The sequence below is a fragment of the Myotis brandtii genome, unplaced genomic scaffold (genome assembly GCF_000412655.1).
Source record: "Myotis brandtii unplaced genomic scaffold, ASM41265v1 scaffold83, whole genome shotgun sequence".
In the NCBI taxonomy this organism is placed as follows: Eukaryota; Metazoa; Chordata; class Mammalia; order Chiroptera; family Vespertilionidae; genus Myotis; species Myotis brandtii.
The window spans coordinates 801,640-829,471 of record NW_005371371.1 but is presented as its reverse complement, the minus strand read 5'-3'; the positions used below and the strand labels follow the sequence as shown (position 1 = coordinate 829,471).

The 27,832-nt window shown below is 36.1% G+C and overlaps 1 protein-coding gene across 3 annotated transcripts in view; it reads right to left on the bottom strand.

Moving 5' to 3' along the window:
* The window catches only part of TUBGCP3 (tubulin, gamma complex associated protein 3), an 87,536-nt gene that overhangs the window by 39,430 nt on the left and 20,274 nt on the right, over positions 1 to 27,832 (bottom strand). For 2 of the 3 annotated variants that reach the window (XM_005884450.2, XM_005884448.2), the window contains exons 3-11: positions 27,183 to 27,250; positions 23,533 to 23,610; positions 22,008 to 22,222; positions 19,487 to 19,659; positions 17,069 to 17,187; positions 15,872 to 15,997; positions 12,326 to 12,394; positions 11,820 to 11,952; positions 10,205 to 10,371 (exon numbers count right to left, since the gene is read on the bottom strand). In XM_005884450.2, coding sequence (XP_005884512.1) covers positions 10,205 to 10,371; positions 11,820 to 11,952; positions 12,326 to 12,394; positions 15,872 to 15,997; positions 17,069 to 17,187; positions 19,487 to 19,659; positions 22,008 to 22,222; positions 23,533 to 23,610; positions 27,183 to 27,250 — 1,148 coding nt within the window. The remainder of the gene's footprint in view (positions 1 to 10,204; positions 10,372 to 11,819; positions 11,953 to 12,325; positions 12,395 to 15,871; positions 15,998 to 17,068; positions 17,188 to 19,486; positions 19,660 to 22,007; positions 22,223 to 23,532; positions 23,611 to 27,182; positions 27,251 to 27,832) is intronic. The other variant, XM_005884449.2, reaches the window with a different exon arrangement.

Genomic DNA, 27,832 nt, shown 5'->3' with positions numbered 1-27,832 from the left:
CACAGGCCGGGCTGAGGGACCCCCCCTTCTCCCCCGAGTGCACAAATTTTTGTGCACCGGGCCTCTAGTAATAATAATAATAAACACTAACTATCTTGTTTTTACCTTGAACATATTGGCATATTTATTTACCTCACTCATATTATCATGGAGAGAATCCAGATAAGCTACTAAAAAGCCTAACAAAAACAAAAAAAACTGGTTTTCTTCTACAGTGCTACCCTTAAAAAGCCAAATAGAAACCTCTCCCCAAATGCTGAAAGTACTTTCTACACTAATCATTCAGGACATCTGTAAATTATTATAGCCTTCTATTTTTGCCTTTTATAAAAAATAAATAAATAAAAGTTGGACACCCGTCCCTGTTCCACTGGGCTAGGGAATCATATATTTTTAACAATTAAAAGTAAAATCCTAACTAGTGGACCGAGAGGCCAATTTTAATGATGCCAAACCAGAAAGAGCAATGCTCAGAGGCCACCTGGAAGTTTTTATTTCAGGTAAAAAGAGCAAAAACTCATCCTTGGGTTGCAAATCAGCCAAACCCAGAAGCAGTTAAGGCAGGACACAGAGCATCACTCAGCAGCAGGAAGGGAAGAGAAAGCCTTTCCTGGAAACAGGTAACCTTGGGCATTTGAAAGAGCTTCCCAGGACAACAGCAACAAAGCTACTTACACCTAAAGTGAACTCTGAATAGCCATCATAGAGAGCCTAACGCAGGAAAGTTACTGAGGAGTGCACAGCTGGGCCACAGAGAAAGAAGGTCTAAGAAACCCAACAAAAACAGACAAGGGCAGAGATGGTTCCCAGACCCACATGTGACTGGCATTCCACCAGTTCCAGGGCAGGAAACCTAGAGATGGATGTTCATATTCATCCCTGTGATAATTCTGCAGAAAACTAGCTCCGTTCACCCTAACCAGTTTGGCTCAGTAAATAGAGTGTTGGCCTGCAGTCTGAAGGGTCCCAGGTTCGATTCCAGTCAAGGGTACATGCCTGGGTTGCGGGTTTGATCCCCAGTAGGTGGCGTGCAGGAGGCAGCCAATTAATGATTCTCTCTCACCACTGATGTTTCTATATATCTCTCCCTCTCCCTTCCTCTCTGAAATCAATAAAAATATATATATTTAAAAAAAAAAAAAAAAAGCTAGCTCCATTCCATGGTGTCAAGGCCAGTTCAAGATATCATTTAAGTTTTGTTCTAAGGGTTTCTGGACTTGGGAGTCCAAAAACACAGAATGCAGAGAGGTCTGTGACTAGGAAGTTTATTACACCTTATTTGTTTTGCACTATCCTCTATCTGAAATTTGGCTTTTCCTTCAAATGACAAGCAACAGTTCCTGTGACTGTCACCAATAGAAAACATGTATTTCCACATTGCATGTTAAGTCGTTGCACATACCTTAAAATAGCCACTAAGCATTCTCATTGAATGTTAATAAAAACACACATCCAGTCCTAGCTGGTTTGGCTCAATGAATAGAGTGTAGGCCTGCGGACTTGGGGGCATGCAGGAGGCAGCTGATCAATGATTCTCTCTCATCACTGATGTTTCTCTCTCTCCCTCTCCCTTCCTCTCTGAAATCAACAAAAATACATTTTTTTAAAAAACACACATCCATTACTATGTTACTAATTTAATATTAAGTTTAGAAACACTAGATAAAAGTTCTTTACTATAGAATTTCTCTAGTATGCACTGTTTCCTATTCTTAATTGACTACAAACATTTTTTTTTTTCCTCACAGAAAAACTCCCAAGAAAAGTTTCTATAAATGACTGCTGCTGTGGAATAAGGAGGAACTTTGAATTCCTCTCCCTTTTGTAACCCCCAATCTCTGGGGCAAATTCTGCGGATGTCCCACTCAAGTCTGGCTGGTGCTGCAGGGGATCAGAAGGTGGGCATACCAGGTCAAGCATTGCAACATATCACAAACACCATGGAGATTTGGAAATTCTTAAACTCCCTACGAGGTTCCCAAGTGTGGGTCAAAGGGACATGCAGATTCAGAACCACTGAGCTCTACTTAGGCACAGAGACTACGTGGTGGATAGCAAGGAACTCCTTTAACCAGCAATGAGGCAGAAGACTAAGCAAATGAACCAGAAAGTTAAATCTTAGGAGCCAGATGTAGCTAGCACCCCTTCACATAATATAAAGGCCACCATTTTAAAGTGTGTTAATTCAATACTTTTTAGTATTATTCACAATATGCTTGTGCAACCACTAATTCCAGAACATTTTCACCACCCAAAGAGAAACTCCATATTCATTAGGCTGTGATTTCCCCTACCCGTCTCCCCTACAACCCAGACAACACAATCTACTTTGTCTCTAAGAATCTGCCTGTTCTGCACATTTCCTATCAATGAAATTATACAAGGTGACCAGGCTTATTTAACTTAGCCTAATATTTTCAGGATTCATCCATGTTGCAGAACATATTGAAATTTCATCCCTTTTTGAGGCTGAAGAATATTGCACTGTATAGATATACATTTTGCTTACTCATTTATCAATTGACGAGTACTGGTATTGTTTCTACTTCCTGACTACTATAAATAATACTGTGAATATTCATGCATAAGTTTTTATATGAATGTATGTTTTCATTTATTTACCTTTTTGAAAACTGCCAAAATGTTTTCTTCAGTGACTATACCATTTTATATTCCCCCCAGCAATGTATGAGTATTTAAATTTCTCCAAATCCTCATGGACAATTATTTTGCTTTATATTTCTAATACCATCCCAGTGAGTGTGATGTGGTATCTAACTGTAGTTTTTGATTTACATTTCCCTGAGGACTAATAATGATCAGAATTTTTTCCAGTGTTTAGTGGCCACTTGTCTATCTTCTTTGGAAAAATATCTGTAAGTACTTTGCCTATTTTTTAATTGGGTTATCTTTTTGTTGTCAAGTAATAATAGTTCTTTACATATTCTGGATACAAGGCCTTTATCAGATATATGATTTGTAAATATTTCCTCCTATTCTGTGGGTTCTTTGTACTTTCTCAATCATGTACTTGGATGTACATACATTTTTAATTATAAAATTTATTATTTTCTTTTGTTGCTCATGTTTTTGGTGACATATTTAAAAAACTATTGCCTAATCCAGTCACAAAGATTTATATATATATTTATTTCTAAAAGTTTTATAGCTTTAGATGTGTGATCGATTTTGAGTTAATTTTTATATGTGGAATGCAATTGAAGTCCTAATTCATTCTTTTAATGTGGATATCCAGTTGTCCCAGCACCATTTGTTGAAAAGAATTCTTTCTCCATTGAGTGATCTTGGACATTTATTAAAAACCAAGTCCACAAAAATGAATGAGTTTATTTCTAGACTCAATTCTACTCGATCTACCAGAATTTAGTTATGCCAGTACCATATTGTTTTGATTTGATTAGTTTGCATTATTAATGTTTGAAACCAGAAAGTGTGAGTCCTTCAACTTTGTTCTTTTTTTTTTCAAGAGTATTTTGGCTATTTGGGGCTCTGTGACCTTCCATGCCAATTTGACAATCAGCTTTTCCATTTCTGCAATAAAGGCCATTGGAATTTTCACAGATTACATTAAATCAAAAGTAATGAAGTCAAAGTTTTCCCATTTATTTAGGTCTTCTTTCATTTCTTTCAATGATGTTTTGTAGTTTTCAGCATACAAGTCTTATACTTCCTTGGTTAAATTTATGCTTAGTATTTTATTGGCTTTTACGTCTATTTTGCGGAAGAGTTTGAGAAGGATTAATGTTAGGTCTTTAGATATTTAGTAGAATTCACTAGAGAAGCCATCTGATTCTGGGCTCTTCTTTATTGCAAAGTTTTTTTAGATTATTGGCTCAATCTCTTTACTTGTTATATAGATCTATTCACAATTTCTATTTCTTCATTTGAGAGCTAATTCCTAGAAATTCTCTCAGGTTTTATTTACCTGGAAATATCTTCATATCTCCTTTACCATTTTTGAAAGAGAGTTTTTGTAGACTACAAAATTCCTAAATAACAGCCTTTTTCTCTCAGCATTTTGAATATATCATACTACTGCCTTCTAGCCTGTGGATTCTACGAGAAACCAGCTGTTAAATATAATAGAGGATCCTTTCTATATGATGAGTTTTCCTCACTTGAGGTTTTTCAAGATTTTTCTCTTTGTCTTTGTCTTCCTAGTTTGCCTATAAGGTGTCTTACTGTGGATCTTTTTTATTTTATTTTATTTTATTTTAAATATATTTTTATTGATTTCAGAGAAGAAGGGAGAGAGAGAGAGAGATAGAAACATCAATGATGAGAGAGAATCATTGATCGGCTGCCTCCTGCACACCCCCTACTAGGGGACTAAGCCCACAACCCTGGCATGTGCCCTTAACTGGAATCGAACCTGGGACTGTGAATCTTTTTTAGTTTATCCTACTTTGAGTTTGTTGAGCCCCCTGAATGTAGAGATTAATGTTTTTCATCAAATTTCAGTAACACAGGAGTTTTCCTAGGCTCTTTTCATCTCCCCACCCTTTTTTTCTGTTCCACAGACTGGATAATCTTAATTGATCTATTTTCAAATTGCTTATTTTCACCTTTCTGTTTGAATCCCACGAATCCTGCTGTTGAGCCCCATGAATAATTTTTTTCATTTCAGTTATTGTACTTTTCAACTCTAAAATTTCTATTTGGTTCCTTTTTTACTATCTGCTTATTCATATTTTGTGCTTTCTTTGTTCTAGAAAGTAGCAATTTTATGCAAATATTAAATAAACTACTATTAAATGGGTTGTTATAAAGCTCATGTATACCAGTTTAGAGTTAACTATACATACACTTGAAGAAAACTGATTTTACAACCAAGTTATAACTCACTGTGCAAATTAAGAAAAAATTAGCCCATGTAGAAACTAAAGAAAAAAATAATTCCCAAATTTTAATTACTTAAGGATCAAACACAGAATACAATTGTCTAAACTACCAAATTATTATGGTAAACATATGATTTAAAATAAATTAAAGAGAACCCAGAATAAATTAAAGAGACTTAAATGAATATTTATAAATTTAGGGTTCAAGAGAAAACACACAGAGAACAATGAAAATAAAAGAAAGGCCACCGACATCTTAGGGCTACTGGATATTCAAATTGTATGCAATGTTTTTCTTATATTATCAGCAGATAACACATTGCATGCTTACTATTTGCCTGACTGAATCCTCACACACACACCAAATCCCATGAAATAGGCACTACTATTCTGCACATATAAAAATGCAGAAGGTAAAGCCAAGAGAAGCTAAATTACTCACCCAGGATACAGAGCCATTAGAAACTGAAGGTGAAAGTCAAACCCAAGTTATATGATTCCAGAACCTGAGCTCTTAAGCTCTACCCCACAGAAATAAAGCAGATGAGTTATAACAAGACACTGTTAAGTGATAAAGCCAATGGCATAGCAGAACTAAACAATGCAAGCCCATCACAAAGAACATAAAATATATTGTCAGGAAGGATTAACTTTAGCTCTATCAATCACAATGAATTTTTTTAAATCCCACAAGCAAAACTAGTAAACAGTAACATCTGAGGTATGATACTAGCAAATTAAAAATTTACAAATCTTTAGCTCTAGCTTTTAGGTTTGGCTCATTATTTAGAGCATCAGCCTGTGGACTAAGGGGTCCCAGGTTCGATTCCAGTCAAGGGCACATGCCCAGGTTGCGAGCTTGATCCCCAGTAGAGGGTGTGCAGGAAGCAGCTGATCAATGATTCTCTATCATCATTGATGTTTCTATCTCTCTCTCCCTCTCCCTTCCCCCTGAAATCAATAAAAATATATTTAAAAAAATAAAAATTTACAAATCTTTAATTTCCTAAAGTCCCATTTATTTTTTTTAATATAGTTTATTGATTTTTTACAGAGAGGAAGGGAGAGAGATAGAGAGTTAGAAACATCGATGAGAGAGAAACATCGATCAGCTGCCTCCTGCACATCTCCTACTGGGGATGTGCCCGCAACCCAGGTACATGCCCTTGACCGAATCGAACCTGGGACCTTTCAGTCCGCAGGCCGATGCTCTGTCCACTGAGCCAAACCGGTTTCGGCCTAAAGTCCCATTTAAACTCAGATCCTAGGTATGAATACCACTAAATATAGAATCTTTTTAAAAAGATAAATTTATTGCAGTAAAATGTTAGCATTAGGGTAATCTGAGGAAAGGGTACCTGGGAATGTTTTTTATAATTCTTGCAACATTTCCGGAAGTCTATAGTTAAATAAAGACATCTAAAAATAAATAACTTTACCAATGAGGCAAGCTGAGATAAGTTTGTTAAGTGATTGATCATTTGAGCTACTAATGCTAATATTGTATTCAACAGTCATAAGTACTTATTTTGTATTTTATCTTTAAATAAATAAAACCTGGAACTTTGCCTTATACATGTTCTATGAAACAAGACTTCTTAAAAAAAAAAAAGTACACCAAATTTAAGCTATACTAGTCTTTAAAAGTTTGTTTTACCTCAGTGAACCAATGTTCAGAAATAGTAAAGAAAAAGTCCAAAAGAAAATCAATTTTGGAAGTTTGTGTCCAATTCTCTACATTTTACATCAACTCAAGTCCTATAATTACTATCAATAAAATAAATAAGTAAGGCTGAATAACACACAAGGCAGACAATCAATAAAAAACTGGTGGTACTTTTAAAACTCTTTTAAAAACACAGATGTCTATAACAAATTAGTAATATAATTAAGGACTACTTTAAAAATCTGGTTGCTAGACAATACGAATTAAATTATTCTCAAGAAAAAAGACAAAAGTAGAAATTAGGCACTGAACTTTAAAAAGATAATAAGCCAGTTGTGGCTTTAATTTTTGTTTTAATTGGTAGCACTATATATCTCAGACAATTCCCAAGCCAACCTCTGAGGAAAACCAGGTTCATCAAGTTAACTGATCAGCAGCTATTTAAGAAGTTCATAGCAGTAAACAAATTCATATTATAAGTAACATATTAATTACTGGATGAGGGAGGGATTAGAATATATTTTTTATTAAATAAAAAATGTTCATCCTTTAACAATTTAATTTTAGAAGGCTGCCTTAAAAGATTATTTTTTAATTATATAGGTATAATTTTAATGGGTGATAAACAGATAAGCCTCAAAACTAAAACTAGTAATATACGCATTGTAAAAACAGCTTCCAAAATTCACCTCATCCTGTAATTACAGAATAACAGACCTCAAATTAATCGAAAATGATGTTTAACTTATCAAAATGAAAGCATTACCTAAAAGTTTCCTTATCACAAAAGTGATAAAAAATGAACTGCACAAGAATTAAAGTCTCCATTTCACCTTGAATATTTGTCTGATTTAAAGTTCTAATTAAAAAACAATTATATAGCACTTTCCAGAAATTTAAACTTCAAGATTCATACTTAACTATGAATACAAAGATGCTTCCCTTCAGGTGGCATGTAAAATGTACTTTAGCATATACAAAATCTGACTCCACTTATGTAAAATTTAACATAAGACAAAACTATGCTATTAGAAGTGAGGAAAGTGTTTACCTTTCGGAATAAGGAAAGGGGCAGTGAGTGGGTGGCGATGGGAAGGAGAACATACAATGAGGGTGCTGATAAGATACTATCCTGATCTGGATGGTAGCTCATTTTGTAGTAAGATATCAAGCTTTACTCTTATGATTTGTGTACTCCTCTGTATGTAGATCTCAATAAAGGAAATTATAATTGAGCTTAGTGGTAAGGAATAACACCAGTTAAACATAAAACATGTAAGTCTGAGTGATACAAATCTAAAAGCAAAGTAAAATAAATTAAAACCTTAAAAGAGAGGAAATTTTTACAAATTGAATATAAAAATGTTGAAAATAATACAACACGGCAAAAGCTATAGAAATTAATTGCATGGCAGAAAAGAATCTGAGGCAACACAAAATAACTTACCTTAAAAGTAGGAACAGATTTTTATTCTTAACATTAGCATTTAGAAAAATATAGGTTAAAGAAAGTTCTGAAAAACTGAAAGGTAATCATTAGTCAAATGAAAACATATATATCAGACCTTTCAAAGTTTTCAATTCATAGTTTAAAAATATAGCTCATTAATATAGTTAAAAAATATAACAAAAAGAACACGGAAAGCATGAAAATATTTCTTATTAATCTATAAATCAATGTGTAATCCCTATATATTTTTAATTTGGCAGAATTGACAAGCTGATTCTAAATTCATATCTAAGTAGAAATGTGCAAAAACAGACAGGAAAGCTATAAAAAGAACAAACTGTTCCTATCAGATATGAAACCATAAAACTATAGTTATTTAAATAATACTGACAAATTGCCAACAATATAAAAACAGTCCAGAAGCAGATTCAGGTGTATATGGGAATTTACTATATGATAAAATGTGGCAAAACATTCAGGGAGTTTTAGTCAAGACTATGATTCTTTGTACTATCTAACAACTCTTCTCTCAATCTGAATAATGTGAAAATAAAGTTAAAAGAAAAATAATTAAAGGAAAAAAGTACCACTACAAATAAGTTACCCAAATGTATAGAATTATTCCATGACTCAACTCTAAAAAGACAGACAAATCCACAGGAAAACTGGGCAAGAATATAAATAGCAATTAGTAGAGGAAATGAAAAAACATGATAAACTGGTCAATCTCACTAGTAACCAGTAAAATGTAAATAAATACCATTGGAGATGCTACATCTCATACTTAAGGTTAAAAACACTTTTGTTAAAGTTAGGTAATATGAAATGCTAATGAAGATGGAGGAACAAGAACCTTAGCAGAAAACTGACCACTGTCAGGAAAACTGGTTGAGCCACTCCAGAGCTCAAATGGCAAAATCAAAATTTAAAGTATGAATTCCCCACACCCAGCAATCCCATCTCCTAATACTTACCTTAGAGAAACTCACAAATATGCACAGAGAGGCACATGTAAGGAGGTTGATTTTAATAATATTCATAAGGTATAAAACTACAAAGAACACAATCTCCATCAATAGGAGAGCTGCTAAATAAAATATAAGTCCATACAGTGAAATAACATGCAGTAATAAAGTACAACTGTAATACTGCCATGGAAAGAGCCACAAGACATACTGAGTGATTTGCACAATACATATGCACATAGAGAAACCCTTATGTGTTCCAAAAGCACCCACAAAATAATACCACATACGGTTGGTTCTGCTATTGTGCATGTTTTTAACACTTATTATGGCATAATTGATCATTAGGAAATTTTGAGTGTTAACACAAATTTCATGATTATTTTAAGTGCAATTTCTTCCATGAGAAACTAGGTGAAAATAGTAACCCAGCCACACAGGAATCCACAAATTGCACACAGCGACACATCTCAAACCACCAGCTGCCTTAATCCATCATCATGCGTGTCAGCAACCACAACTTTCTGTTCCACTTCAGACAAGCCTCCTTTGGCCCATGTCCACAAGCCAACATTAGGGCTATTTCAAGGTAAATACCACATTTATTCTAGAATTTATATATTATTCAACAATTTAATATGTGTTTAAAACTGTGCTACAACTTCAATGAAGTTCTTATACACTTTTTTATTTAACATCACTGATAAGAATTTTTAGTGTGATGCCCCCCTTCATTCTACCTTTTGTCAAAAGTTCTATGGTTTTTACTCTGTGATTTTAGCATGGTGACTGTTTTAGGAACACACATTGCATTATAGCAGAACTAACTGTACTATGGGTACGTATACAAGTAACTTGTTTCATTAAAATTGTTAGCACCATAGTTAGTTTAGTTTCATGTAATCATGCAAAGCAACAGAACATATAATACTGTGTTGCAAGGAAAACTGGACTAAGACTCAGGAGACCTAGTCCTAACTTTGCTGTAAACTTGATATTGCTTGTAAATTTGAATAAGTGATTTAACCTTGCTGAGTTTCCCACTATTAAAAATGGGATAACAATTTTCCATTAACCAAATACAGTTCTGCCAAAAAACGAGATAATTGGCTTTCAAAGCACTGTACAAAATATCCACGGCATTCGAATAAAGTGTGGTAGCATTACCGTTAAGGGAAAACAGTAATCACAAGGGGAAAAACAGTAATTGGGTGCTCATGCTTCATAAATCCAAGTCTGACAATCGAGTAGCATTTCTTACTTCATGGTAGGTGTCCTCGAGCTCCCCGTCGTATATCCAACGGTAAAGGAAGCTCAGGACAGGATGAGACACTAAGCTGAGAATGTGCTGCACCAGGGACCTCATGTATGGATCTCCCGTTTTCGTGTAAGCATGGACAGCTGAGGCCAGCTCACCTCCTTTCCTTCCTGAGGGGGAATACATGAAAAACACCCAAATTTAGACTCACAGTAGAAACCAGTAACTTAACGCTAACCAAAATGATCAAGTAATGAAGATAAAGTATGTTTGTTTTCTTGATACCACTTTGGACATAGAAGCAGCAATAAACATGTCATGGATCAAGAGCCAAGAGAGCAAAAGTCTCCCCCTGGCTTTACATGGGTCAGAGCAAGTCATTCATCTCTCCATGATCCCTACAGAGTTTTTTAGTAGTAAAAACTTGACTTATTATATGATTCAGAACATGATTTTTCAACTTTTTTGACTGAGAAACACATTAAGATTCACACTTTATATTGCAATCCAGTATACAAATAATATATATGTTTACAAAACAATACTTACACTATAATATTTTCTATTTTCTTTCTTTTCTCTTGTGATATAATATGCTAATCTCAACTTCCTAAAAACACTACACTACATTGAGATTACAGTCCCCTGTATCCTGGGGGCATAGCTCAGTATAATGAATTGAGAGTGGCAAAAATCAAGTCCAAAAATATAAGCACGTGAAGAATTTCTTATGTTAAGAATTCAGCTCCCTTTGTAATACTTTAAGCAATAAAAAAATTTAAAAAAAAAGAATTCAGGAATTTATTAGACTGTTGAAAGATTTTAAGAGAAGGACTAAGGTGATCTGATTTTAATAAGATTCTTCATGCATGCACAAAAATGGAGGTGGGTGAGACTGAGGACAGAGTCAGTGAGCAGGTTATTACAATAGCACAGAGAGAATAAAGAGCAGGATTCAAACATAATCCTGTTTGAGGACACTGATTTGGGAGAGGCAGCGACTTGAGACCTATGAAGGAGTTAGAGGTATCAGGATGTTAGTGGCTAACTGGATATTGAAACAGATGGGGGAGAGGGGGCTGGGAGGAGTATAAAGGTGGAGGAGGCAGGGCACAGATGGTATGATGAACTTGGATTTAGACATGCTGAAGTTATGGCCTTTATGAATCATCCAATAGGAGAACAGCATCGAACACTGAGCCATGAGCTGCGAGCAGATGACTGGCATCTCACATCTCATAGTCGTAATAATCTCAAGAGGTACAGACTATTAGTGCCCCAATGTTACAAATGAGAAAAAAAAAAAAGAGAGATTTTTAGTAGTACAAACAATAAGAAAAAAGGTTCAGAAGGCAACTAGAAACATAGACCGAGAGTCTAGGAGAGAACTAAGCCAGACATACAAACATGGGAACTTGTAACATATAGCTAAACATTCCTACATAATCTCAGGAGGAATGAAACTCTAGAAAAGCCTTCTGGCTAAGAGTCAAGTAAAAGAGGAATATAGATAAACAGCTATAAAACGGATACAAAAGAACAGGCACAAAAATAAACCCAGATGACATTCCCTAAATCCTGCTTTGAGATGAAGCAGGTCCATCAGATGCAAAACAACCTTGGCAATGGTCCACCAGGGCCGCAAGAGTCTTCAGCCTTATCTTGGGATCATATGTCCAAACCAGGAGGCGACGGAGTGTCAAGCTACTTTCAAGGCCCAAATTCACACCCTGATCATCCTCTAACTGTAGCTAAAAAACAATAAAGATATAATGTGTAAGTACAGGTCACTAAATATGTCAACCATTTCTTAATCCAGGTAAAGTAAATATGGAGAGAGGATTATTCTCATAAAAACGAAGCAAAAGTTTCCCTCTGAAAGAACAATAGTTCCTTCAAACTACAAGTGATTTGTTTAAATGGTAGACAGGACCCTAAAATTAGCAATTAACTGCCTCTAGGAAAACAGTGAAACTTTATAGATATCCAGACCTTACAAACAGTATTAACAAACAGATTTTTATCTTATAAAAATAATATGTGAAAAACTTTAAAGTTCTATGTAACTATCATTTTGTAACACTTCAAATCATGAAGAAATTCAAGTAAAAATAAGGTATTTACCTGGGAGTGTAAAACTGAGAGTAATCGGTAGTATTCTTTGAGTTCTTGGTGCAAGGCAGCACAAAAGCTCTGTGCAGAAAGGGGTAAGTATAATTAAAGCACGACATAATCTTTACACACAACACAGTCATCATACATCAACTCATTTGAACTGCACAAGCACAATGCTTTAAGACAGTGGTTCTCAACCTTGGCTGCACATTAGAATCACCTGGGAATCTTTTTTAAATCCTGATTTCTGGGCCTCATCCTCCAGAAATTCTGTTTCTTTGTTATGGGGTGGGGCCACAACATTAGTAATAAAGAAACAGAATTTCCGGAGGATGAGGCCCAGAAATCAGGATTTTAAAAAGATTCCCAGGTGATTCTAATGTGCAGCCAAGGTTGAGAACCTTGCTTTAAGACAAAGTTCAGGTGTTCTGCATGCCTTATATTCTCTTTCTATCAATGGTCTTTTGGCAGGTTTAACCTCCACAATATATAGTATATTTAAATATTTAAATAATGATAGGGAAGTGTTGTCCCTTAGCATGAACTTTACAGAAGAGAAAAGAAATAAAAACAACAAAGTATGCTTTTCATAAAGCTAAAAGTATATTCACTTTAGACAATGACTCTTTATTTTTAAATTATGCCCCTTCTAAATTTATAGCATTAAAATGTAATTTTTTTATGCTCTTAATTGGAAAAATTTTTTTAATTGCCAACTTTATGCCAATTCTCACCCAGTGTTTTTTGGTTTGCACTGCTCATTTTTCTCATTCATATTACTAAAAATGTTTTTGTATCTCTCCAATCTTAAATGCTAAAAAGGTTTCAAATCAGAAGCTGTAAGGAGGACCTTCACATAGCCCTGTGACAAGAACTTTCTGGAATGAACTGTGGGATGTAAACCCAGGGATACTCAATGGGAAGCTCTGGTTTCCGAGACAGCCTAGAACAGAACTTGCAAAGGATAAAACCTGTTTTCTCGCCCTGGCCGGTTTGGCTCAGTGGATAGAGCGTTGGCTAATTTGTTCCGTGACGGAGCTCGTAACTCATATTACTCGTATGTCAAATCTTAAAGTGAACGAGTGAGACATGTGATGCTGGGCTGATGTTGTGGCGTTCACTGTGACGTTCGCTGCGCCAACTAGCGGTGGGGTATCTGAAGCTGGCTCGTAACCCGAATTTTAGCTCGCAACTCAAAGCAAAAAATCGGCCAAGAGACGGCTCGTATCTCGAAAAACTCGTTAGTCGGGACACTCGTAAGTCAAGGCCCCACTGTATCACTCTCTATACTTTTCTACTTATTTTAAGGCAATACATAATCAGTCATCTATTAAGTTTATTTTTACTGTATTTTTTGTGGATTTTTATCTAATATAAACATTTCCTTCCTTATAAACTGTAAAAATTTTACAAAATTTTATATACAAATTTTGCAGACTCAAAGGAATACTTCAATAGTCAACTAAGTAATATTTACAGATAAAACAACATGGAATCTTTTCAGGCATAACCTCGCTTTTTCCAAAAACCCCACCCCAGTGTCTAAGACAGAAAGACATGTGCACAAACACATAAAAGTAAAAAACCAAACTGCTGATCAGTAGAAATAAATCATAATTCATCATGTAGAACATAAATATACAGAGGAGTATACAAGTCAGCATATAAGTACTCTCCCACCAAAATAACAGAATTACAATCTGAGCATTTCAGAACCTTGTGTATTCAACATGAAAGGTTTTGATTTAACTGAAGTTTTTCTCATCTTGGTTTATTATAGAGCAAATATAAGATTCATACTTAGGAATCAATATCTTACTTTAAAAATAAAATTTGTTCTATTTAGAGTGTCTAGAGCCAGGACACTTCTGAGAGTAAAAGGGGACTAATAATAATTACTCTGGACCAACAGGCACAAATTAGTACTACCCATGCTAACTGCAACAAATGACCACTCCAAAAGAGCACTCAATGATTCTTCTAATAAGCTAAACCACTACTTCTTCAGTACCAAGGCAGTACAGAAATTGAGAGTGGAATGCAAAGAACTACAGAGTAGAAATGACATGTCATATTCTGATCCCATATCTGCCTCTACTAGTCAAGACAACATGGACAACTCAATTAAACTTTCTGAAATTCAACTTTTATATCTGCAAAATGGGGACAATTACATTTGCCCTACTAATTTTAGAGGTCTGTTATTAAAAGTAAATATGAGAGAAAAGGCTTTTAAATCCAGCAATATAAAATACTATATGACATTACTGTAGTGATTAGCAATTTACTTAATAGAACATCTATGTAATAGTTATTTAACTTTCCTGTATTCATTGTGGGTTTGTTTTATTTCATATCTAATAAGTTGACTAGGCTATATCAGTGGAATTTGCATTCATGAGAGAATGATACAAAGATATGATAAAATGGTCCCTTTTGAAAAGAGTGCAACAACTCACAGAAATCAAAGCATGCAGCTGGGAGGGATGGCCAATGAGCTCAACTGGCTTGCAAATTCCATTTATCATTAAAACCTTCAGGAGGAGTCCTGAAGGCCTTGCTACTTCCTATCTGTGTTACAATGAGAGGGAAGGGTCCCTGACCCATCTAGCCAATTCTCTACACTGGTGAATGGTATTAACAGCAGTGCTAGGCTCGGGAAAACAGCTTTCTAGGCACTGTCTCCTAATACTAACTACCTTGGAGATTATCTTCATTTTACCTATTATCATCATCTCCCTTCTACATACACAAAAATTAAGGCCAAGGGGAGGTAACTTGTGCCAAATGACATAACTATTAAACGGTGAAGCCATCGTGACCCCTGGGCAGTCTCACTTTAAAGCCACGCTCCTAATCACCAGCCACGTTGCTGTGTTGTGCTGTGCTGTCCTGCAGTTTACTTCAGCTCTCTCTCCCCCTCAATAATTTTTTGAGACTTCATTAGAAATAATTACTGCTCAAGAATCAATTTGAGGGCAAAATCCTATGCTGCTTAACCATTAAAGGAGTTGGCTGCCTCCTGTCAGGATCCAGAGGACCAGTTAGACACTGCTCCAGCTGTGACCATTCAGGTCAGCAGCAGCAGCTGGTTTCCCTCTAGCTTCTGGAGCATTCCCAAATCCAGTCTCACTGTGCTGCCCGGGGCACACGCAGCAGCTGGGAGTATCTCAGTTCACAGGCCTGTGTCCCCGCAGGACCTCCTCAGAGGGCTGTGTCCGCTGGGAGCCCCTCTTCCAACATACTGTATTCTGATAACCCCAACACCTTCTCTCTGCTCCCAAGTTTTACCTCTGTTTTAACTAGTGTTTATATTCTTTTGCTTTTGTAGTCCTCCAACAGCTATGGAAACAATGTGCTACATTTGATTATCTTTGTCAATACCTACTGTGATTTCTATTTTCTTGAATGGATCATGACTGATACAGTAGACATTACCAAAGCTTCTTTACTTAAAAAGAACCCTCTTAAGAATTATTTTCATGAGATTTTAAGTGGATTAAGCATTTCCCAAAGTGAATGGCATCCCAAACATTCTAGTAATAATGAACATACCTGACCTACAAGTCCAAATGAACGGTCTAGACTCCTCTGGTCCGTGTACTTTCTGATTTTATTGTGTAACCATCCCAGCTCAGCAAGTCTGGCTGTCGTATCCCTCAAAGATTTATTCAGGTTTGCCTAAAAAGTAAATATCCAAAGTTAAAAATTAACACTAGAATTTTAATTATTATTTTTCTCAACCATTTGTACTTTGAATATAATTCTTGGGCTTCGATATATTTAATTTAAAAATACTAATATACCATCATTAAAGTGAAAACAATGAGATTCTGAAAAACAAAAGCATCAAGTGACAGGCAGAGAAGTAAAACACCTCCTGAGTAAATGTTAAGCTTGAGTAGCATCACCCCAAGGAGTGACTGGCTGGTCAGGGTCCCCAAGCATGGCAGGGACAGTCTGTGATGTCAGTCACCTTGTGAAATAGCTGAGAGTCAAGAAGAACACACCATCAACAAGAAGGGGCTGTGGAAAAGGCAGATTCTAGAATGTGAAGGAAAAGCAAGCTGAGGCACCTTATCTGGAAGCCAATATCCAGCAGCAGAGATGCCAAGCCATATCCTGTCCCTCAGGTACCTCCGACATCACCATCACGAGATACAGAAATCAGCTAAGTTGGGGGACTGCATCAGTGAAAACAAGGAAAGAAAGAAATGCAAGGGAAAGGATGCAAAAGGATAGGAAAGACTGACCAAGGGCCTTGTAACAAGACTACATAAGTCACAAACTGCACAGGGAAATATAAACAAGAATTTAATAGTGCAACTTGATTGGTACATACAATTTTGTTTTTTGGTTTTTTGGTTTTTTTGTTAATTCTGACCCTCGGATATTTTTCCTTTGATTTTTAGGGAGAATGGAAGAGAGAGGGAAAGACAGAGAGAAAGATCAATATGAGAAAAATACATCAATTGGTTGCCTCCTGCACATGCCCCAACAAGGACCTGGAGGGGGAAGAACCTGCAACCAAGATACGTGCCCTTGACCGGAATCAAACCCAAGACCCTTTGGTCTGCAGGCCGATGCTCTATCCACTGAGCCAAACCAGCTGCGGGGGGGGGGGACACAATTCTGTAAGTCCAGCCCTCATTACTGCAATAACACCTCACAAATTAATAGCTCCTATTTGGTCTTAATCACATTTATCTCTCTTTTTTTTTAATATTTTAGAAGGGGTTTTAGTTACTGTACCTTTCCCTCCGCTTTGTAACAATTCTCAGTGTTGTTCATCTTGATGATTTTGCCATCTATGCCCTGGAATACGTACAAAATGTCTCTGACAAGGGCTGCCTCGGTAACTTCCGAAGTACCTGTAAAATGGTTTTTGTAAGAGAGCAATTACTGAAAAACACATTTTTAAAATGAAATGAATTTTATGACACAATTAGTTCCAGATTATATATTTGCATTCAGGACAAAAATTTAAAACTAAGTAAACAAGCTTAAAATGGAAAAGAGAGCATGAAGTTATTAGAAACAAGAATTTTCTGAAAAAAATATGGAGATCACAAAGTCCTCATACAGAAGTCTTTTCAAAGGACAATGCAACATGTGGAAACTTAATATATAATCAAAGAGCAGCACAAATCAATCACAAAGGGATGAATAATTATTTCATAGATGGTGTTTGGAAAAACTGGCTTACTATACAGCAAGTGTACCAATGTTGGTCCATTCCCAATACAGCAGAAAAGTTACTTATAATTTCCAGAAAACTTGGAACAAAAGCTAAGTCAGAATTTAGGTGTTACTCAAAAGCAATGCCCAGATACCCACTATATCAGTGACAGGAGAAACTTAATCAGAGTATACAGTCAGAGATCAACACTCTCAGAACCAGGGCAGCACAGTCAGAATATACAGTCAGAGATCAGCACTCTCAGAACCCAGAAAGCACAGTCAGAACAGGTTTGTATTTCAGTAGTAGGGAAAATATTCTGTAAATATCAATTACATCAATTTGCTAGTAGTATAGCTCAACCCTTACTTATCATTATTGACCATTTTTATCTACTTTTTCCATCAATTACTGAGAGACAGGTTGAACTTTCCAACTGTAATTATGGATTTGTCTTGTTTTTTTGCAGTTCGTTCAGTTGTTCTTTGTGCGTCTGAAGCTCTGTCAGTAGGTGAATATATATATTTAGGAGCATTATTTCTTCCTAAACAACTGATTCTTTTATTGTTATGAAATGTCCTGTCCTTTCTAACACTCCTGCCACTATCAACTTTAATAATATAGTTACCCATCTTTTTCCTGGTTAGTGTTTATAAGAGGTATTCTTTTCATCCCTTTACTTTTAACTTATTTGTGTCCCTATATTTAAAATGTCTCTTTTTCCTTTAAATATTTTGAAAGTATCTATCCCCATGAGTTTAATGTAATTACCAATATGCTTGCATTTAAATGTATCTTATTCTGGTATGTTTTTTATTTATCCCACCGTTTTCTTCCTTTGTACTTCTCCTGCTCTTTTGGATTAATCAAGTACATTTTTTAAGTCCTTTTATCTCTTAGCTTTGTATAGAACACAGATTTGAAGGCACTGGTTAGGGATCAGGAGTCATAGCAAACAAAAAGAAAGAAGCAGAGAAGGACACTCTGACTCCGTTTAGGCCAGTGGTTCTCAACCTTCTGGCCCTTTAAATACAGTTCCTCATGTTGTGACCCAACCATAAAATTATTTTCGTTGCTACTTCGTAACTGTAATGTTGCTACCGTTATGAATCGTAATGTAAATATCTGATATGCAGGATGGTCTTAGGCGACCCCTGTGACAGGGTCATTCGACCCCACAGGTTCAGAACCGCTGGTCTAGGCACTAGCTTCTGCACCCAAGAGCACACACCTGTCACATGTCACAGGACAGCTAGAGGCTGGTAAGTGCAGCTACACGGGGGCAGGCCAAGCTGTGTATGAATGTCCTCACAAGTCTAAAAGGCACAGCTCATCCTCCCATCCTACACAAGGATAGAAAATAGCTAGAGGAATTTCAGAATCAGTAGATTATGAACCAACAATAAAACCCATTCTTCTATTTTTTAGGATAATAATGTTCCAAATATCGCTATTTGTGTGTTCTCATGTAAGAAATTCAAACTTTCTTTGGAATCTAACAGAACTTTAAAATTCAATGAGGCATTCAATTAACCCACCAAATAAATCTTCAAATAGGTTCTTCAACATTCTAGGCACTATGCTAGTTTCTAGCACAGTGAACAAGACAGAAATGCCAATCCTTCATGGAACTTGGACTTGTGGTGGAAGGCGGTCACTTTTACTAGGGGGCTTAATCCAGCCCCCTTTCTCAGGAAGAAAATCAGAATAAAAAGAGAAGGGGACTGTGACAAGAAAGGGGAGAGAGGTCCAGACAGAGAAAAACACTAAGACAATGACCCAAAAAGTGGATGGCGCTGGTGAATACAAGGTAGGGTAACATGGGGTGACAAAACCAAACTTCCCAAGGCATCACAGACAATATTTATGATTCTGAATTTCATCATGAGAACCAGAAACCACTCAGAAGTTATGATCAGTATTTTAAAACAAGTGAAGCATAAATTCTAAATGTTCAAAAAAAAGCTACATTAAAATATATCCTTACTCACCACCTGCATCCCAATCTCTCCTTGGCCTTGTCACATTGCGAGAAACAGTGTTGGGTATACCTTTTGAGGTAGTGGTTTGTAAAGAAGGCTGGTTTCCAGTTAAAGCCCATGCTAGGCGCGACCCCAACTGTTGTCGAAGACAGTCTCCTACTCCTGGAGCTTGATGAGACTGTCTAAAAAAAAGAAAAGCGCATTTTATATCTTCAAATACCCAGGCTAGTCAATGAAGAGACAAAAACACTTCCAGAAAGTGTTCTTATATGACTACATTGAATTATATAATCTTATAAATCTGAGACAGGTGAATGACTTAACCATATCCAAATATAACAACAATGATCAATCCAAAGTCTCCTTGGGATCAAGCTCTTACTGCCACCTCCACACATATTTCCCACCATAAAAACCAAAATCTATTTGACTTTTCTTTACAAACATATAACATACACTACTCCCCTAAAACCACTTTGAAATTCATTACTAATTTTAACTTCAATATTTTTAAAAAATATATATTTTTTTTATTTCAGAGAGGAAAGGAGAGAGAGATAGAAACATCAATGGTGAGAGAGAATCATTTATCGGCTACTTCCTGCACACCCCACACTGGGGATCCAACCCACAACCTGGGATGTACCCTGACCAGGAATCGAACCATGACCTCCTGGTTCATAGGTCAATGTTCAACTACTGAGCCACACCGGCTGGGCTTAACTTCAATATTAACACCATTTCATTCACTCAACACTTATTGAGCACAGGAGTGATAAAACTTGGACTATGTCTCTCTTCCCTGACCTCATTTGTCTCCCTGCCTTCATGGTGCTCGATAGCAAAAGAAAAACCTATTTTATAATTAATTGTTTAAATGTACAAACAAAATCTAAGGAAAAAACACATCCAAGGTCTAAAAGTTAACTTTTAATAATTGGGAGACTATGTCAAAGATGCTCTTTGAAGATCTAAGAACATGACAGCTGATTTCCAATGACATATGTTTTGAAAACTGTAACAAAATTATCACTTCCTGAGACTAAAAATGCAAAAACAAAAATTTCAACAACGCCACTGTTTCTTCCAAGTGGCAGAGCTGATTTATTACTGGTAAAATACTGGTGGGTCCATCTATAATCCACTGATGAAGTAAGAGAGAAAAGCAAAAACCGAAACAGCTCTTACATTTTTCTATTTCCAATGGGGAAAATAACTACCAAAACTATGTCTTTGAATACAGTTCAAATTTAAGAGAAAAATTCTAAAAAACCACTTCAGTTCAAAGTTCTCTACAAAGTTTTTTTTTCCATATCATGACAATAATTATTTCAAATTTTAAGGTGAAAATGAGAAAGTATCTACTCTTTTAGCCAGGATACAAGTTTAAGATTAAACTTATAGAACGTGTAATGCTGTCTTTCTAGAACTCTAGACTCCATTTACAATCCATGTGTATGGTACATTCTATTTTCTAATAACTTGAACATAATTTTATTAAGTCAACAATGATTTATAATTATATTATGCTCATGTGGAAAACATCATTTGATGGTGAATCCTTGGTCACTATTCTTCTGGTATTTTATAATAGTCTACTTTAATACGACTTCCAGGAATGAACATTGAAATGTGTATGTAAAAATAAACAACCAAAGTTCTAAGTCCATTAGTACACTTTGAAATTCTGGTATCTGCTGTATTCTCAACCATAAATTCTATATTTCTGCAAAATGTAATTAGATGTGACAGCAGGTTAAGCTGCAAAGTATTGTGTGTTCCGTAGTTTCTTATCTTAATTCACTTGTACTTTAAGATGCCATAATTCTTAGTTTGAAGATCTCGCATCTGAGGAGACAGCTTTATTTTAATTTACATTTATTCAAAATAACTCAATGAAGAGAATCGCATACATCAATTAAGGGGACAATGTTCACTGATAGATAAATATGAAAATGTAGCAAGGGAAATGTCAATCAGTTACCTCAAAGTGCAAGGCTCTGCACATCATGCTTGTGAACTAATATGCATTTGCATTAATAGCTTGAGTTAGCCAAAAATCTACAGTCAACTAAGATTAGAAGTGGAAAGAATTCCCATCTGAAACTGAGTATTTAGGGAGAGTAATATCCAAAGACCAAACATATCAGACACAGTGCCTACAACATTTCCGACACATAGTAGTACAAGCTTCTAAAGGTAGTTTCAGTGAACACAAAATGCCTGATTAAAAGCCTGAGGACTGCCGAAACCGGTTTGGCTCAGTGGATGGAGCGTCGGCCTGCGGACTGGAAGGTCCCAGGTTCGATTCCGGTCAAGGGCATGTACCTTGGTTGCGGGCATATCCCCAGTGGGAGATGTGCAGGAGGCGGCTGGTCGATGTTTCTCTCTCATCGATGTTTCTGACTCTCTATCCCTCTCCCTTCCTCTCTGTGGAAGATCAGTAAAATATATTTAAAAAAAAAAAAAAAAGCCTGAGGACTTTGCTATTTCTACTATTTCAGGGATCAATCATGTAGACTTGATTTACCCTGGAACAGATTGTGGTGTAGGGGTCGGGCCATTTAGGGCATACATGCTTATACTGCTGATGCCGCTGCTTCCCATACTGCCAGAGCTCTGTGCTGACTGGGTGCTGCGATCCTGGTAGTTCAATGGGAGAGTCTGAGGCCGGGCATAGTAGTACGGAGTTGAGTGAGCATCTCTTGGTAATGCTTGGGCAAATAACGTGGCATAGCTAGAAACCTGAAAAATAAATTAAAACGTATTAAGTATATGGAGATATAAAATTACAGAACACTTTTCCCAAATCAACAAAGATAATGTGTGTTTAGATTTTAGATTTCTGTAACTGAATTTTGCACTTATCAGACAATAAATTAGTTGTTATACTTTTGAAATATGCCAGAACTGATACCGTTTTAGAAGTTTTCTGAACAATAAAACTCCCATGTGATGTGAGAACTAAATACTTTATTCAGAATCCATGCAAACTAAAACTCTCATTACTCAAATTTTTTAAGTTTGGCAATCTTATATAATGAAAGAATGCTCATTACTCAGAATAAGACTTTAGATATAAATATGACTCTTTCATCCACACTCTTCAACTTTTAAGCACTCAAATTTCTGTAGTAGAGCATTTTTTTCATTAATTTTTTTTTTTTTTTTTGAGTGAGAGAGAGAAAAAGGGCTAGGGATAGAGAGATAGAAACATCAATGAGAGAGGAAGTCATAATATTTTTTTTCATTGATTTTTTTTTTTTTTTTTTAGAGAGAGAGAATGTAGTAGAGCATTTTATTATAACAAACACGCTGGCACATGAAGCAGCCAAATTGCTTTTTCAAACACTGCACAGATCAAAAATTGAACCTGTATGACAACAAAGTTTTCACTGGTATAACTAATTAATGTTCATAATGATATCTAAAAACACAAAAAAATTATAAAAGGTCTCCTAACTCAAAGAATTATGCAGCTATGCTAATATTAATAACGTCACACAGTAAAAAATTTGAAAACTGCTAGTATATGCTCTATTTTAATTGAACATTGCTATATTTGAATAACAATTTTGCAAAACATCTTAAGAAAACAGAACAATGATTAAAATTATCCTTTAAAAAAAAAAAGGAAAAAGCCGAAACCGGTTTGGCTCAGTGGATAGAGCGTCAGCCTGCGGACTGAAGGGTCCCAGGTTCGATTCCAGTCAAAGGCATGTACCTGGGTTGCGGGCACATCCCCAGTAGGAGATGTGCAGGAGGCAGCTGATCGATGTTTCTCTCTCATCGATGTTTCTAACTCTCTATCTCTCTTCCTTCCTCTCTGTAAAAAATCAATAAAATATATTTAAAAATAAATAAAGAAAGAAAGAAAGAAAGAAAATCTCTTAGCCTTCCATGACTGCCCAAAATACAAGACCAGCTTGTTTTACTCATACTATTTTCTTAAGTATAACACCCCAATTTCTATAAAAATTTGGCATAACTGTCCCAACCACAAATGGAAAGTGTCCTTTATAAAGGTATTGAGCTGGTAAAATATAGCTTCTCACCTTGTTTGGCTGCCTGCGTGGATCTTCACTAAGGCTTAGCAAGAGGTAGAGAATTGACCATTTATTTTTCAAAACTCCCTGTTTAGAAAGAAAACATTAAAAGGACAATGTTGTACTACTCCCCAGTTTTACCCTCGTTTCTTCTAAATTATCCTTATTTCCAAAATAGAATTATATTTTAAAATTCACATAGTAACATCAAATCTAAATTTGTTTATTTTCCAAGCACTGCAAATAGCACTATCCATCAGAAGGCTAGAGATAATGTTCTCAAGAGGTAGTATCTTTGGAACCTTTAATCCCCTGAAAACTAACTCCAAAGTCCCTAATAAGAACATGTTTTTTAAATTACCCTATTCCTAAATAACAATATTTTCCCTCTGAAATAATTCTTATAATAACCAACTTTCCAAATATAGTAATTATAAGAAAAATGCCATCATAAAATTCGTGTTGCTCCTACCCTTATCAATGTCCCATTTAGGCCACAAAATAGAGTATTATAAAAAATTATTTTAGCCCTGGCTGGTGTGGCTCAGTTGGTTGAAGCGTCATCCTGTACATGGAAAGGATGTAGGCTCGATTCCCAGTCAGGGCATATTCCTAGATTGCAGCTCCAGTCCCCATTTGGGATGTATATGGGAGGCAACCGATGGATGTTTCTCTCTCACATCAATGTTTTTTCTTTTTTTCTCTCTCCCCCTTCCTCTCTAAAATCAATAAACATATCCTCAGGCGAGGATTAAAAACATAGTAAGTTGAAAAAAATTCTTTTAAAGAATTCAAAAGTGCAAGATATAAGTCTCGGCATCACACATACCCAAACTCAAGATCTTAGTTGTCAGGATAATTAACTCCTAGGTTTCTATGTAAGGTTATCTGACAGATTTCATTAATTTTCCATTACCTATCCCTCTGCCCTGATTCACAACCATTAACAGCAGCACACCCTCAATACGTTTCATCCAAATTTCCAGAGCATTCTACTTTATTCATATAGCCTTACCTTTTTTATGCACAGGCTAGAATATATCAATATATTTATTTACAAAACAAATTATGGTGTGGTTACTTACATTATGCAAGTTCTTCATTATATAAAATGTTCCTTGAAAGTTTCTCTAAAGAATAAGCTCAACCTGGGTATTTAAATTATTGCCTAATTTTAAAAATTGATTTACACAGAACTTTGCAGAAACAACAAAATCTCCAGCTGGGACAGCACAGGAAGAAAGAGGCCCAGTTCTGACAGAGTCCTCAGTCCAGTGGTAAGCTGACAATGGGCAAATTATTTCAGTATGACAAATTACATTTCGGCATAGGAGGATCATTCAAGTGCTCCAGGCTCAGGAAAGGAGTGCCAGAGGAAACGTGAATCTCTCAGAAAGATGGGTTATGCAGCCCTAGCCAAAATGGCTCAGTGGATAGACCACTGGCCTGCGGACTGAAGAGTCCCAGGTTCAATTCTGGTCAAGGGCACATGTCCAGTTTGTGGGCTTGATCCCAGTTAGGGGGCATGCAGAAGGCAGCCAATCAATGATTCTCTCTCATGATTGATGTTTCTCTCTCTCTCTCCCTCTCCCTTCCTCTCTGAAATCAATACAAATATATTTAATAAAAATTTTAAAAAAAGAAAGATGGGTGATGCAAAGGTAGAAAAGGGGGATAGGCATGGCTTCTTCACGGAACTGAAAGAAATAAATTTGGCTGAAGCCAGACATGAGAATAGAAACTGAAAACTGAATGAAGGATCAGATCAAAGGATGCCTTGTATGCTGTACCAAGAAATTCGGATTTTTAAGGGAAGACAATAGGCAGCCTTTGAAGGATTCCATGCAGGAAGGATCCACTTATGGACAGTCCCGTGGAGAATGGACTACAGGGGAGATAAAATCAAGACACAGAGGCCCTCCTTAGGAAATGGCAGTTATCTGGAGATGAAATGACTAGAGGCTGAGCTGGGATTCTCTGACTATCTGCTATGGTAACTGTGACAAACCCCATAAGCTGAGCCTCTGGGGCTCTTTCTACCAATCCCGTTTCCTTTAAGCGTTAGAGGGCAGTTAGTCATCAGCAGCTGTCATTTAAAGGAGGCCTCCTGGGACAAGTCCTTACAGACATCATATCCCATAATCATCACAACCACACTGAGACACAGCTTTATTCTCTTCATTCCATAAATAAATGAAGCGGAGGTGAAAGTTATATAACTTAACCACAAAGCTTTAGGCCAGGATTCAAACCCAGGTCTGCCTGACTCCATAGGAACAGATAAGAGAAACAATCAATAAGACTTGGGAACAGATCGAATTTGGGGAAAGAGGTAGAGTCAAAATGACATCCAGATTTCTAGTCTTTGGCAATCGATGAATGGTGTTATCATTCATCAAAAGGGAGAACATGGAAAGAGAAGCAGGTTTAATGTGGGTGGATGTGAATGGACTCCTAGAAGTATGAAGTCTTTAAAGTATGATCCTTTCAGTTCCCAGGATGCCAAGTTGCAAGCCCCTATGAGTATTTCCTAAGGAGTGGCTACATAAAAATGCCTAGTAGGCATCAAGAACACGGCAGAAGTTCTACCTGTGCAGCAACAGTCCTGGGTTAGATCCTCAGCTGTTTCAGAAAAACAAAGATGTATACAGGGTGGAGAGTGGAGAAAGTACCAAAAAAACCCCAAAACTGCATATAGAAAATTAGGAAGCAACATATTTAAAGGTGATGTCAACTTTTTTTTTTAACATAGAAGAATAGGTAATTCAACAGTCAGGATCAGTCTGCTGAAGAGCGTTTGATAGAGGGATTGCACACTGAGATGCAACTGCACAGGGAAAGGGAAACGAGAGGTAGTGAAGTAGGTAAGAACTACTACCAGCAAAGTAAATATTATCAAAGATGAAAAAGCATAAAACAGTGAATCTAGGTAAATCAAGTTGAATTAAGGAATCAAAGTGGTCAGCAAAATAAATTAAGCTTATTTTTACAAATAAATAAAAGACCTGAAAAATAATGAGTTAATTACGAGCAGCCTTAGGTGCAATTCAGTGATTTTTATTGCTGTAATACCCTAATATTTGTTAAGCAAAATATTAAACTCCTCTGGATTTAACTCTCTTCTCCATAAAGAGTAGAGACAGCTAGATAAACTAGGATCACAAAAATCTCACCCTATTATTCAATTAATTTATTGGTGTATAGGCTGGCAGTCTTTTATAAAAATAGGTTAGAAAAACCACTGTGTCCAAGTATCAACATCCAATCACAAAATGTTCAAAATCAATTTTTAAATTATCCACTGTACCAGTACAAATTAGGATTGGATAAACAATGAAGTGTATCAACAAGATAAGCTTTTGCTGCTATACCAATGTGCTTCCTCCCAGTAACAGATTTAAGGCTTCTGTAAAACATACATATTGTGTATATAAGTCTGATGTAGCTTTTTTTCATCTCTATAAGCAATGTATCACTAAATCCAGCTAAAACTTACTTCTAGCATTGAAAATCTTTTAAAAAGCAAACTCCATCCACAATTAAAAGCCATTACTCAATACAGAAAGTTTAATGATATCACAGAAAAATGTTCAGATGTTTGCAGATCACTCTCACAGCCTCACCATTACTGGAATGGCTTTCAGAATACTTGTGAATACCTGTGAATGAAGTTTTCTGTGGAGTTCTGAAAACAATGCAGCATCTGCTTCTCTTCTTTGTCGAATAACTGTAAAGTTAGAAAAGAAAATAAGCATATTAATCACATACAGCAAAATTCATTTCTATACTATTTCACCTATAGTAACAAACAACTTGAGTCTGAAAAGAATCCTGAGCTTAAGAATCAAAAAAAACTAGACACTGAGTGACATTTCAGCTCTGTGAATTGGTCAATTCATGTAATCTCTCTGACATTTGGAAAATATGGACAACTTTAGGCTGGAATCGAATAGTTTACGTAAAAATTAACTCAAGTAAAAAAATGATGAGACCTTTTAGTTTCTATCTACAAATATGAATAAACAGTACAATGTAGTTTTTCTTACCATCAGTTTAACTACCATAGTTAATAATTGCTATCTGGAGGGAGGGATGTGAAGTGAAAACATCTTCGGAACCCTAAATTCAAAGGGTAGTAACAAAAAAATATCTACACTAATAAAAGAGAAACATGGTAATTAGCGTACGACCGCTACCCTTCCCATTGGCTAATCAGCATATCCTTATGCAAATTAACTGTCAGCCAAGATGGCGGCCGGCAGCCATGCACTGAAGCAAGCAGGGAGGCTTGCTTGCTCCAGTGACAGCG